Raw genomic sequence first — 14,643 nt, 5'->3', positions numbered from 1 at the left:
TTTTCCAAACACGGTAAAAGAAAATATCAAAGGATAGGAGGTTACAACATACTGGGAAAGATAACTCGGGAAATGCGAAGCTAACTCTTCAAGAATCGTATGCTAGCGTAAAAAAGAAAATAGGCTTTATGAATGCTCCAAATCACTCACACGTAACACTCAAGTGTTCTAGTTCCCAAGGGTCATAATGAGGATACCTCCGAAAAGACGTTTAAAGTATGGGGAATTAAAGGCGCGAATTCCCAAGAAACTAATACGCTTACTACAATCCTTCCAGAACCTTCCCAACACACAAGAGCTACCCTAAAAAAATACAGAGGATCCAAACTCCATATACATCCAACGACTCTACGCGATTCACGCCTAACAAATAGATGGTTGTTATTTTCTCTCCGTTATAAACAAAAGGGTTTAATATACTTCACCCCCTTAAACAAAAGGGTTCAAAACCTGGATTTACCACACCCTTTTACCTAATTTGCTGACTGGGCTTTGACTTAATTGATGATGTGGCAGATTTAATTTTTAAAATCCACGTAGATTATTTTATTATAAATTACTTTTATTAACTTTTTTAAAATTATGTTTTCTTTATAATCCACGTAGATAATTTTATTATTTTATTTTAAATTACTTTTATTAACTTTTTTAAAATTACGTTTTTTTTAATTTATTTTTAAAAATATTTTTTTAAGAAATTATATTAATCAATTAATTATTAAAATATTTCATTTGGAAATAATGTACAATATGTCTTTGGAAGGCCCATTAATTGAAGTTTTTATCATTATTGTACAAAGTAGATTTATAAACTCTTTTGTTTAGAGAATTATTTTCGATGTGGGACTCAAGTTTTACTTAGAATCATTTTAACTTATGAGTTGCAGAAAAACAACATCGTACAACAAGTAACAACAGTAGCACAAGTGAATTCTTTGTTTGTTTCACTTCACGTTTATCCTCTTCATCCATGAAGCTTTCATCTAAATCAATCTTAAGGTTTATCCTCTTCATCCATGAAGCTTTCATCTAAATCAATCTTAAGATCACTATACCATTTGAATTCATAATTTATCTATTCATAAAGGATATTGATGTGGATAATAGTTTATGGACATTGGAAACACGCAATTTTATTTATTTTGATTATGAACACATTTATATTTAATGATTGATCCAGACAATGTGTTATGTCATATATAATCTATATTTTGAACATTAATTGGACAAAATTTCATTCACAAAGAATCTTACTACATGAATGAATTTTTTTTGTTTATCAAACACCTGTTATAATTCAATTTATTGATTGGACAAATTTCTCATTCACATAAAATCTTATGTCATTCAAAATTTACTCCAACTATTTCGAAACAGAAAATAAAAGCTAATTCAATTGGACAAATTTCTCATTCACAGTCATTCAAAATTTACTTGAACAAATCACCTCCTCCCTTGTAGGAATTTTTTCTCATTCATGGGAGCTATTCACCATCATTATGATGGTCATCTCCTTTTCAATGGAGGTTCCTCCTCCACTGTAAGTTTTTCCTCCTCTCTTTTCATTCCTTTGAAATCCTCATTCATGTTAGATCTATACATGTTTCTTCCTCCAACCTCCATCAAATTCTTTCTCCTTTCCGCCATCATCCATCAATCGCTTGCAACCCCAAAATCACGTCCACCAACCGATGGTCTAGAGTGGTATCAACATGGAAAATGATCCCACCGGAGCCACCACCACCGGAAGATAAGGAAGCCCGAAGTTTATGTGTGTGTGTTTATGTAATAGTTTATTTTATTGTGCTTGTTTTGTTGTGGGTTCTAGTTTTTCTTGTTTGGTTTGTTTTGTTGGGTGTGTTGTTATTAGGCTTAAGTTGTTTTAAGTTTGTGCTCAAGGTATTTGATGAAATGCCTCAAAGAAGCTTGGATGAAGGAAATGTGTTTTTGAGTAAGAATCTTACTAGGGATGTGGCAAATCAACCTCCTCTTTTCAATCAATAATTGTTTCATCCACAAGTTGTGAGATTAATCAAATATTGTGAACCTGAATAATCGATTTGAACGTGATAAAGCTAGTGTCAAAACTAACGATATAATCCGTAACAGGATAGATTTAAAGATTGGGGTTTCAAAACTCACTTGTCCCTTGCGGAAGAATTTTGCTTGGTTGATTTAATTAGAGTTTTAGATTGGTACCTTCCTTTTGATTTCTAACCTCTCAAAACTTTTTGATGTCCATAGCTTGTTAGTCTTAATTATTAGTGTTGTTGTTAATGTGTCGATAGGAAATACCCTAACACATTTTCTTTCTCTATATTTGTAGTCTCTCTTTTTCTTCTAATGAATGAGATTTACTTGAACAAATCCTTTTATTTTTATACAATAAGTAATTGTTGAAATCCGTTTCTATTTGAAAGAGAGTATTCAAAAATATATTTATTCTGACTCACAAGTCATTTATGGATATTGCGAAGAAAGTCGTGTATGGTCTAATACAATCGATTTTTTACTTCACAAGGATAAAAAATAATCAAATTACCATGGATTCACTTTCTAATGCAAGGAGATACTCTTTATTTCTTGGCGAAAAGGCGAAGCAATAGATTTCTTAATATGTTCTAAATTAACAAAAATACTCATCCATTCCATTTGATTCTTCTAGTAAAATTCCAAAAATAGCCTAAATATTAATTTTGAATGGATGGACATAACGAAATCGACCGAAATGAATGATCAAATAGAATGGATCAGAATGAAATGATGAATAATATGGTGAAATAAAATAAGATGCAATGAATTCCAAAAAATGAGATTATATAGAATAAAATGAAAGAGATTCCAAAATAGAGAATTGTATGGAATATCGTACCACCAATCCAATGCATAACAAGGTCCAGAAAAATATTAATTGAACCTGGATGCTCTTTGTAAATTATGATATGTATTAAAAACTCAGACTTCTAAGCAAATAAAGTTACAAGCAGAAAAAAAAGCTTTAACAAGGGATAAACAACCCCCAATCACACTCCAAAAAAAACAGATAATCTTATTTTTCTTCACAACAGAACTTAACCTTCACCTTGCAGGACCAGTCTACAAAATGGATATGAGCTGTATGCTAAATAACAAAAATACAGACTATGTCCTTCATAGCTTTCCCGTCGATCTTAATTTCATCATTGGAAAGGAGCATTCTGAACCTGGAGGTGTCATTAGATGAAAGAAAATATTAGCATCGCGAGAATCAGTATGAAATTCAATTTTTGGTAAATCAATAGTCAATGACCTGAGTAGTTGAAATTGATGAACTTGAAGCCAAATACATAAGAAAATCACTCTTCTTTTTGTTGAAATTGTGCTTCGCTAGGTCCAACAATGTCATTTCCCTTTTTATATCGTCCACCAATATTTCCTTCTTCCACTGGACGTCCTTCATTTGCTTCTCAATTTCAACCTGCTCATCAAGCCCGAACGATCTTTCTGGTCTGGGGAATCTCACATTAACATCTTCCCTGCAGACTCCAACAGTTATTTTTATTTTCAGCTCACATATTTGATGATTATACTCTTTTGGAAACAACTTAAAACAAACAGCAGTTTGATTTCTAAAAGGAGGAAACACAAGTTAATTCAATTCCCAAGATGCTTTTAGCCTCATAATTTTTAGAAGATATGAAAAATTGGTTGTTCTAATTTATAAATAATCGGCTTTTCATATTCTTACCTTTTGCCCAAGGAAAATACACCACAACTCCTAATCATTCCTCCATCTAAAGAAAGAGCTCCGTCAGTTATGAAAGGAAGTGCTTGCATCATTTCAGCTCTAGTCTTATATACTTGTAGACGAGAAAAGAGATTATAGAACAATGTTTCTCTAAGGCCAAAACCACTTGGAGTTACACAAAATAGGTTCACCGTGTCTATATGAATCATATTCACAGCAAACCCAAGAAATCCAGCCGGACACTCTCCATTGGGCAATCTTGGATTTAAAATGTCCAATTTTCCTTGTGGATCATCAACCACGTATTTACCAGCATAAGGCCTAAAACAAAAAGTGAAAAAAAAAGGTTTAAAACATAAATTTATGAACAACCACAAATAAAAGACAAAACATATTCTTGTAGTCGGACCTTAGAGATTCAAGACATATGACCAAAAATCGACCGTCCAATGGCCTTTGCATAGTTACACCTAGCCCATGAAGACCCCTAGTTTTATCTATGGAGCCTTCCTTGTCATACATTTCGATAAATTTAACTCCTTCATAAGTTTTACAAACAATTGCAAACATAGTGTCGACTCCAAGATACTCTGCGAAAAGTCTGCATTCCAAATAAGTCGAGTGAAAATCATCTTCATGTATGCTTACATTTCATTGATATTAACAAAGCAATTACAAGATTACGACGATGCATGATTTTGCAAGCCAAAAAGAAACATACAAAATATACCTGCTGAGATTGTCATCCTCAACTCTTCCCAACATAGAAACCATACCTAAGACGTCATATGTTAGTGTGAAAAGAGAAGCGAGCGCTTCACGACGAGTCATCATCTGGCACAAAAAACCAATAGCAGATTTTTCATGCTGCAGTATCTGTTTAAGTACCTCCTCCTCAGTTGTTCTGCAGGTATCCTCTGCATTATCAATCTTTGTTGTGATTGAAGATTTTGATTTTCCAATAGCAACTATGAATAAGGAGAAACATAAGACACCTTTTTGTTCATAGATAGATATTACCTTAAAAAGTACAAACAAATTTACCTTGTAAACGATTAATGGAGTCTTCTAATTTAACCTTTTCCACGTTCAAAAGACTCAGTCTGTCCTCATGCTGCTTAATTTTCATCCCAAGAGTATGCAGATCCCCTTGTAGTTTCTAAAAATATTATTTAGATTTTAAAAGCATTGAAGATTTTGAACCGAATAATGCCGGTTGAAACAGAAACAGTATTAACTTACGTCGTTGGTGACTTGGTTGCTGTTGTTGCTTGTTGGTTGATACATGATTTGGTGAATGAATGAACTGCTGCGCCGCGAGTTTGAAATTTCGTGAACAAGTGCTGCGCTCTGCGAGTTTGAAATTTGGAAAAAGAGTGGGTAAATGGAGTAAACAAACCGAAGAATATAAATATGTCACTCAGTGACGCGTTGCATCGTTTTGGAATCGGTATCTAATCACGTACGGTCACATAATCTGTACGGTTTCACCAAAATCATCTGACTCATTAAGATCCAACGATTGCTATTGCTTCCCTAGATCTTTCCAACTGTATGGAATCTGCATGAATTAAACTAATGTTTGCTTATTTAATGATACTAGACGTACACAATTTCATTTACATATTATTACTAATTATAATAAATTAAAAAAATATTGATATCAATAATTTTATATCAATTGTGTGTCTAATTAAAATATAAATATAAGTGAGTTGTGTTTGGTGTTTTATAGAATTACTTAATTATTTAAAATAACTATTTAAAATAAATAAATAATGTCAAATTAATAATTGAAATAAAAAAGAAGTAGAGTTATGAAATTGAAATAGAAGAAATTCAAATTATAACTAAGAATTAAAAATTAAGTGCGAAATTATAAATTATAAATTTAGAATTAATATTTTTTAAATAGTTATATGCTAAATAAAAACCATAAAATATGAAATTCACCTTTGCATAAAGAATAAAAAAGAAGTGGATATATTATTTTTTGGTTGATTAGGAGTTTAATTTTACTAATTATTTATATTTATTTAATGAATTAAATATTAATTTAATTTAATAGTTTACTTATTAATTAATAATATTATTAATTATTATTATTATTATTATTATTATTATTAATTTTGAGGAAGAAATTTAGTTGAAGATATTATAGTTATCAGTAAGTTTTATTTAATTATTTTATAAAAAATAAAACAATTTATTAATATTCGCTCATAATTTTAACAACATTATAATCAACTGTCAAATATAAATAACTCTCAAGGATAAAATTATAAAACCCATAAAGATATGTAAATTTAAGACATTTATAAATAAAAAATATGATAAATAAAAAAGTAAGTACATAATAAAAAAAAAGAAACAACGAAAAATAAGTTGAATATATATATATATATATATATATATATATATATATATATATATATATATATATATATATATATATATATATATATATATATATATATATATATATATATATATATATAGTTCTGGACCAACCTAATTAATATAATTGGGCCAACCCAGCCTTCGGCCCAAGACAATTTAGACCGCGCGTATCCGGATTCGCCCGATCACTCCGGGCGCGCTCACGACACTGCCGACCACGAGGGACCCTCGTGCCCAGTAAACAATCAGTTCACACGTCACCTAATTATCTGCCCCCGAAGGAGGAGTCCAAGTTGCATACCACATCTTATAAATAGCCCTATCCACACAGAGGGCAAGGTAACCTTTTCCACCCCCAAATTTTCTCACTTTGTTGTACCTTGTGGAATACCTACTTACTTTGGCATCGGAGTGCCTTGCAGGTACAACCTTTTTTTCATCAATCATCCCGAACTTCAAGCCTTCATTGTTGCTGGCCATCTGATCCGCTCGGTAAGATCAGTGGCGCCGTCTGTGGGAACTCTAGCTCCCCCGTTCCTTTTTCTTGCACCTTCTTGATCCATTCTTGCCTCCTGCAAGAACCCAGGAACCAAAGCTTTTATCAAAACATTACTCATGGCTGGCAATAACGAAGATCCCTCTTCATTAGACGCTGCAACATTCAAGAAGAACGACATCTCCGTCGTCTCCCCTTCCAGAAACACCGTCCCTCAAGACGGTGTCACGGCGTCCCCTTCTCCAAAAGATCTCCAAGACGATCCATTTCATCGTTTCGAAAATACTAGCGGGAAGGACAACCACGAAGAAATCTTGGGCAACCCTTTCCTCTCTAAAGGTCAGACTCCTCAAGATCAGACCATAAACGCTGTTCTAGCTGCTCTTGCCCAGACCAATGCGCTCATACAGTAGCAAAGTGACCGGATCGGGGCCCTCGAGGAGAAGCGTGGCCTAAAAACTCCCCCGACCACAAAACTCGTTCTCGACGCGACGTAGTCACCAAGAAACGCCCTCGTTATCCCTCTCCCAGGGAGAATGCGGGTCCGTCTTCCAAGAAAGGGTCGAGCGACCATCATTCCTGACACCGTTCACAGTCCCCTCGGCCAAAAAGGAAGTCTAAATCACCCCCGGCAAGACACGACGACAACCGGAGGCGCCGCAGGCGTAGCCATAGCCGATCTTTTTCTCTTTCCGCCAGCGACGACGAAGAGGAACGCCATGGCCCTCTATCCCATACAATCTTAGAGGCTCCCCTGTCAACCGGTCTCGAAAACCCCCCTCCGCTGGGCACAAACGACGGGACCACCGACCCAGACGAACACATAGAGAACATCGACGCCCTACTCGACTACAGTGGAGTGCCCGACGCCATCAAATGTCGTTAATTCCCTACCACCCTACGCAAAGGAGCCATGACTTGGTATAAAAGTTTGCCCGACGAGTCCATCACTTCGTGGAAGGTGCTCGGAAAACTTTTTTCTAGACACTTCACGGCCTCCCGAAGACACCCTAAGTCAGAAGCCTCCTTGGAAGCCATAATCCAAGGAAAAGACGAGTCTCTACGGGCTTACATAGAAAGATTCAATAAGGAAGCCGTACAAGTATCCACCACTGCCCATATGAAGAAATTCTTGCTCGAGCGAGGCCTCAGACCATGCTCAGACTTCGCCAAAGCCGTCGGAATCGAAACACCGACCACTCTAGACGAGTTCTTCCTCAAAGCCCAGGCGTACATACAATATGAGGAAAAAGAGGCCGCTCACGCGGTACGTAATTCAAGACAGGAAGAAAGCAATAAGAATGGTCGCCAAGACGATTCCCGACGGGGAACATACAAAAAGAAAGACGACAAAGGCCGGGACCCCAAAGACTACAAAGCTCCAGCCGGAAAGTTCCAAGAATACACCCCACTCAACGCCTCAAGAGAACGCATCTTAAACGAATGCGCGAACGCCTAATTCCAGACGGGCAAGGTCCGCTTCCCCAAAACCATGCCTGCACGACCTAATGTGGATAAATCAAAGTTCTGCCGATTCCACAAAGGCCACGGGCACAACACCGAGGACTGCATCCACCTAAAGGATGCCATAGAAATATTAATCAGGGAGGGACACTTGAAGCAATACGCAAAAAAGCAGGAAGCCGCTAAAGAAGCCAAACCAAACACCAAGGAAAAACCTGCGGAGGATACGCCCGCCATGCAAGTGGCCATGAGCATCACTCGGCCGAAAGACTTTTACCTCCCTGACTGGGCTAAATCAGCGACCGCCACCTCTTTTCACAACGGATGGGAGATGTTCCCCTCCGCCATGGTCATATCAGGCGGGGGATTCAGCAAGCTCACCGTGGGGTCCGTAAAACAAAAGTTCGACGAGCTACTCTCAGCCAGTTCGAGCAAAGTTGCTGCTCTCGACCAAGGAAGCCCATCGTCTATATCCTTATACAAAGAAGAATTGCCCGGTGGGGCACAAAATGCCACCATTCCCCTCCTCATCCGGGCTCGAATGGCCAACTTTGACGTCCGACGCATAGTCGATCAAGGAAGTTCGGTTGACATCATGTACTCCCAACTGTTCAAAACACTGCAGCTTAACGACAGCCACCTCACCCCCTATGTAGGATCAGACCTACAGGGTTTCAATGGCACGGTAACCAAACCATGGGGCTTCGTCGAGCTCATAGTTTCGATTGGATCGGCGGAAACCGCGAGGACCGTTAAGGTCCAATTCCTGGTCGTCGACTACCCGTCAATATACCAATGCATCCTCGGACGCCCTACCCTGGCCGAGTTGATCGCGGTCCTCTCAACCGTGCATCTCAAACTCAAATACTACACGACCAAAGGACAAGTCGCAACACTCAACGACGACATTGACGCGGCCAGGAGATGCTTCGAAGCCTCCGCCAAAGGCTTGAGTACGATAAAGACGCCCGCTCAAGACAAAACAGCGACCAACGCAATCTCCGAGACTAACAAATCTATGCCCCGCATCGACACTGTCGACCTCGACAGTCGTTTTCCAGGAGAAACCGAGCAGAGCATCAACTCAGGCACATAAGAAGGGATCTTCCGGCCAATTCCTGACGGAGACTTTGAACTCGTGGCACTCGGAGAAGATCCGACCAGGGGAGTTAAGATCGGGGCAGACCTGCCAGACCTGGCCAAAAGACAACTCAAAGCTTGCCTCTGGGAAAACGCCGACCTATTCGCTTGGAGCGCAGCAGAGATGCCCGGGCTCGATCCAGAGGTAGCTTGCCACCACCTGACCATCGATCCCGCCTGCAAAGCAGTCACTCAGTGGACAAGAAAACAATCACCAGAAAAACGGTTGCGGCCGAACTAGCTGTAAAAGACCTCCTAGAGGCCAATTTTATATCTGAGGCCAAGTACACTACTTGGCTCTCTAATGTTGTACTTGTTAAAAAATCAAATGGAAAATGGCGCATGTGCAGTGACTACACCGATCTCACTAGGGCTTGCCCAAAAGATGTTTATCCTCGTCCTAATATAGATAAACAAGTCGATAATTCCGCCGGTTTTAAATTACTTTCATTCATGGACGCCTACTCCGGGTACAATCAAATACCCATGGCTAAAAATGACAAGAAATACACGGCCTTCATGACCGAATCGGGCAACTACTATTACAAAGTAATGCTCTTCGGTCTGAAAAACACCGACGCAACATACCAGCGCATGATGAACAAAGTATTCCGAGCAGAAATAGGCGACATGCTCGAAGTTTATATGGACGATATGATCGTCAAATCCCAAGAAGAAACCGATCATGCCTCCCATCTCAAAAGGGTTTTCGAGCAAGCCCGAAAATGCAAAATGAGATTCAACCCCAAGAAATGTACGTTCGGCGTTCGGACAGGAAAATTCCTCGGTTTCTATCTAACGGAAAGAGGAATCGAAGCCAACCCGGACAAATGCAGGGCCTTTTCGGACTTGCCTACCCCGAGCTCAAAAAAGTCAATCCAAACCTTAAACGGCATGCTCACGTCACTATCCAGGTTTGTGGCCAAATCCGCCTAGCATGCCCTTCCCTTATTTAAACTCTTGCGTGAGGAAACCGCCTTCGAATGGACGGAAGAGTGTGAACGCGCCCTCTCCCATCTCAAGCGAGCCCTCGCCAGCCCACCGGTCTTATCAAGGCCTGAAGTCGGGGAAAACCTCTACCTTTATCTCGCCGTGGCCACCGAGGCCGTCAGCGCGGCCTTGATACGAGAAACCCCAGAAGGCCAGAAACCTATTTAATTCACAAGCAAAGCACTCCAAGGCCCCGAGGTCAGATACCAACAGATCGAAAAGGTCGGGATCGCCTTAATAACCGCGGCACGGAGACTCAGGTACTACTTCCTAGCTCATACCATCATCGTGCGAACCGAGCAACCGGTGAAACAATTGCTTGCACGGCTTGATATGGCCGGACGGATGCTCCGCTGGTCATTAGAACTTACGCAGTTCGACATCAAGTACGAGGGAAGAAAGGCCCTTAAGGCACAGGTCCTGGCAGATTTCGTGGCCGAAATGGCCTTCCCCGAGACAACGAACTGCAACGCCCGAAGATGGACCATATACGTGGATGGAGCGTCAAGCTCAACTGGCAGCGGAGCGGGAATCATTCTATATATATATATATGTCACACGAATTGAGCTCAGTCAAAAATATTTATATGATATGAAAGACCAAATGGACCAAATGAATCATTGGCTAATCAACCAAATGACTAGGGATGTCAATGGGGCGGGGCGGGGACGGGGGATACATTCCCATCACAATCCCCGGCGTTGAATCTATTCCCATCCCACTTTGGATCCCCGCTTCGGGGGGATTTTGTCCCCCATCTCCTTTCCCGCGGGTCCCCACGGTTCATGCGTAGATCTATAAACATGATTTTTTATATATAATTTTAAACCAAATTAATAGTAAAAGCTTCAAAAACTAACCAATAAATATATTGTTTTTACAATATTTAATCTATAATATCGAACAAAATTTTCAAACAAAAAAAAAATAAAAAATCATTTATATCACTCTTTTACTAACAATACATATATATTTTAAGTTGTGTATAAAATTAATTATATAAAATGTTAAATAAACTTACATAATAATTTAAAATTATATATAAATTAATGACATTATGCTATTTTATTCGGGGCGGGGACTCTACGGGTCGGGGGATATTTACGCCACACCCCCGTCCCCGAAGTACCTTCGAGGAGACTTTGATCCTCATCCCATCCCGCGGGGGGAAAATTCCCCATCTTTGGGGGCCCCATTCCCGCGGGGGGAAAATTCCCCATCTTTGGGCCCCAAACAAAGAATTCTCACGGAGATCCCCGCTAAGGGAGGCAAATTGACATCCCTACAAATGACACAAGAATGGTAGTCGGTGTTAATTCTCGTCGTCTGTTAATCGACAATGATACACACATCATTGTAATTTAGGTTGATTTATTATTAGTATGATTGTTGTATTATGTTATTGAACTTTATTATTTTTTTATTATGTTTGTATATCCGGCGGGTTCACGAATGATAACCATAAATAACAATATCAAAATATTATTTTAGATTATAAAGACATTACATGAAACATGTTACGAGATAATAATACACTAGACTTCAGAGAGTAAGAAAAAATGGCTTAACAAAGAGATCTACGACATTCACAGCCTCGATTACTTTGTCAAAACCTCATATACCAGTATCCTCCCCTCAAGTATAAATCTTATTTTTCTTCGCAACAAAACTTAACCCGGAGTACCGAAGGAGCATTCTAAACCTGTTAGTGTCATTAGATGAAAGAAAATATTAGCATCGTGAGAATTAGAAGTACATTTAATGGACATCAAGTATGAAATTCAATTGTTGATAAATCAATAATCAATGACCTGAGTAGTTGAAATTGATGAAACTGAATCCAAATATATAGAAAAATCACTCTTCTTTTTGTTGAAATTTTGCTTCGCTATATCCAACAATGTCATTTCTTCTTTTATATCCTCTAAAATATTTTCCTTCTTCCGCTGGGCGTCCTTCATTCGCTTCTCAATTTCAACTTGCTGCCTCGCTGATCTTTTTGATATGGGGAATCTTATATTAACATCTTCCCTGCAGGCCCCAACAGTTAATAAAATGCAGTCAATCTATCAAAACCACATCATGAGAGATAAATGAAAAGATTTCTACAAAGTTTTTAGCGTATCATAATTTTCAAAAGATATTCTTACCTTTTGCCCAAGGAAAATACACCACAACTCCTAATCATTCCTCCATCTAAAGAAAGAGCTCCGTCAGTTATGAAAGGAAGTGCTTGCATCATTTCAGCCCAAGTCTTATATACTTGTAGACGGGAAAAGAGATTATAGAACAGGGTTTCTCTAAGGCCAAAACCACTCGGAGTTACACAAACGGTGTCTATATGAATCATATTCACAGCATACCCAAGAAATCCAGCCGGACACTTTCCATTGGGCAATCTTGGGGTTAAAATGTCCAACTTCCTCTGTGGATCATCAACCACGTATTTACCAGCATAAGGCCTAAAACAAAAGAGAAAAGGTTTGAATCACATATGTATCAACAACAAAGAATAAAAGACAAACCAATTCTTGTAGTCGTACCTTAGAGATTCAAGACATATGACTAAAAATCGACCGTCCAAATCCCTTCTCATAGTTGCACCTAACCCATGAAGGCCCCTATTTTTATTTATGCAGCCTTCTTTGTCATACATTTCGATAGCTTTAACTCCTTCATAAGTTTTACAAACAATTGCTAACATAGTCTCCACTCCAAGATACTCTGAGAAAAGTCTGCATTCCAAATAAATTGCGTGAAAACTATCCGAAGAAACATACAAGCTATTACAAGATTAAGAGGGTGCATGATTTCGCAAGCCAAAATGAAACATACAAAATGTACCTGCTGAGATTGTCATCCTGAACTCTTCCCAGCAAAGGAACAATACCTATGACATCCTTTGTTAGTGTGAAAAGAGAAGCGTGTGCTGCATGACGAGTCTTCATCTGGCACAAAACACCAGCAGCTGATTTTTCATGCTGCAGTATCTGTTTAAGTACCTCCTCCTCAGTTGTACTGCGGGTATACTTTGCATTATGAGTCTTTTTTGTGCTTGAAGATTCTGATTTCCCAATAGCAACCATGAATAAGAAAAAACATAAGACACAATTCTTGTTGTTAGATAGATATTAGCTTAAAAAGTAGAAACAAATTTACCTTGCAAACGAATAATGGAGTCTTCTAATTTGACGTTTTCTGCGTTCAAAAGACTCAGTGTGTCCTCGTGCTGCTTAATTTTCTCCCCAAACACATATAAATCCTCTTGTAATTTCTAAAAAATATTACTTATGTAAGTTAATATACTAAAATTCATCATCATATGTCTAGAATAGATATTATATCATACACACATACTGTACAAAGAAATATTACTTATGTAAGTTAATATACTAAAATTCATCATCATATGCTTACACTGATATTGTTACACCGTAATTTACACCGTAGCCTATTTTCAACCATTTCCTGTGTCACACAAAAACCAATACAAAAAAAAAATATTATTAAATAAAGTAAAAAGTATGTATAAGTGTATATAAATACGGTGTGTGTGTGTGTAATTTTTGGTGTAGGTTTAGCATTTCTGAAATTATAATCAACCTGGGAGTGCATGATGTCATTTTTTGTATTTATAAATTCTTCATTTTGCATATTGTCTTTTGTGTCCATTGGCAGTGATGCCGAGGTCCCTTGGAGAGAGACTGGCATGGTATGAACCAAATCCTGCAGAAGAAAAACTTATTCACACACATAATAAATAACATTAAATCTACACATGCATTTTCCTTTGAAATATCTTATCCAAGCATAATAAATAACACTAAAAACAAAATTTATTTCATAATCCAGCCATCTCTTACATGCAAAATCACATAATAACTACAATGCGAGCGGAATAAATGTAACAACTGAATATCTCCCGATAGATAATTTCATATTTTACAGCAGAATAATTAAAAATTTAAAATGTCATATTTCATAATTTTTCTTTGTTACTTAACCAATAATAATCAAAAACACATTTGGATCATAAAAGGCGGTTGAAGTGAAAGATTGGTAAGGTGAAAATGAAGGGAGACGCTAGAATATGCAGAGAGAAACTGACTTTGTTGTCACTGTTGTTTGTTGGTTGATACATGATTTCGAAAATCAAGGGAGACGGAAGAATAGAGAAATGAGTGCAGCGCTGAGGAAAGTTTGAATTTTCGAAAATGAGAGGGTAAATTTTGAGTAAAGAAACGCGAGTATAAATATGTTGATGAATGAAGCGTCGCGTCGTTTTGGAATCGGTACCTAATCACGTACGGTCACATAATCTATATGGTTTCATCAAAATCGTCTCATTAATTAAGATCTAACGGTTTCTACTGCTTCTCTAGATGTTTCCAACCGCAGGGAATCTGCATCACTTAAGAGGATTAA

The 14,643-nt window shown here is 37.9% G+C and overlaps 4 protein-coding genes across 4 annotated transcripts; 2 read left to right on the top strand and 2 right to left on the bottom strand.

Annotated features, from left to right (window-relative positions):
• Positions 1 to 3,006: 3,006 nt before the first annotated feature.
• Positions 3,007 to 5,090, bottom strand: LOC131655631 (protein DEFECTIVE IN MERISTEM SILENCING 3-like). Its single transcript, XM_058925468.1, has 7 exons — positions 4,970 to 5,090; positions 4,772 to 4,886; positions 4,458 to 4,695; positions 4,137 to 4,328; positions 3,728 to 4,048; positions 3,290 to 3,515; positions 3,007 to 3,203 (listed from the first exon to the last, which is right to left on the bottom strand). Exons 1-7 carry the CDS (start codon positions 5,012 to 5,014, stop codon positions 3,180 to 3,182), a joined length of 1,161 nt encoding a protein of 386 aa, XP_058781451.1. The 5' UTR covers positions 5,015 to 5,090; the 3' UTR covers positions 3,007 to 3,179.
• A 2,446-nt stretch (positions 5,091 to 7,536) lies between these two features.
• Positions 7,537 to 8,082, top strand: LOC131657997 (uncharacterized). Its single transcript, XM_058927338.1, has one exon. It carries the CDS (start codon positions 7,537 to 7,539, stop codon positions 8,080 to 8,082), a length of 546 nt encoding a protein of 181 aa, XP_058783321.1.
• Positions 8,083 to 8,115: 33 nt separating this feature from the next.
• Positions 8,116 to 9,183, top strand: LOC131657996 (uncharacterized). Its single transcript, XM_058927337.1, has one exon. The coding sequence runs from the start codon at positions 8,116 to 8,118 to the stop codon at positions 9,181 to 9,183; it is 1,068 nt and encodes a 355-aa protein (XP_058783320.1).
• A 2,543-nt stretch (positions 9,184 to 11,726) lies between these two features.
• On the bottom strand, positions 11,727 to 14,429 carry LOC131655630 (protein DEFECTIVE IN MERISTEM SILENCING 3-like). The gene is made up of 9 exons (XM_058925467.1): positions 14,327 to 14,429; positions 13,822 to 13,944; positions 13,636 to 13,686; positions 13,378 to 13,492; positions 13,063 to 13,282; positions 12,762 to 12,953; positions 12,369 to 12,680; positions 12,030 to 12,249; positions 11,727 to 11,920 (listed from the first exon to the last, which is right to left on the bottom strand). Exons 1-9 carry the CDS (start codon positions 14,357 to 14,359, stop codon positions 11,915 to 11,917), a joined length of 1,272 nt encoding a protein of 423 aa, XP_058781450.1. The 5' UTR covers positions 14,360 to 14,429; the 3' UTR covers positions 11,727 to 11,914.
• Between the last annotated feature and the right edge of the window lie 214 nt (positions 14,430 to 14,643).

The sequence above is a fragment of the Vicia villosa genome, linkage group LG3, assembly GCF_029867415.1.
Source record: "Vicia villosa cultivar HV-30 ecotype Madison, WI linkage group LG3, Vvil1.0, whole genome shotgun sequence".
Taxonomy (NCBI): domain Eukaryota; kingdom Viridiplantae; phylum Streptophyta; class Magnoliopsida; order Fabales; family Fabaceae; genus Vicia; species Vicia villosa.
This window is presented reverse-complemented; position numbering and strand designations above follow the sequence as displayed.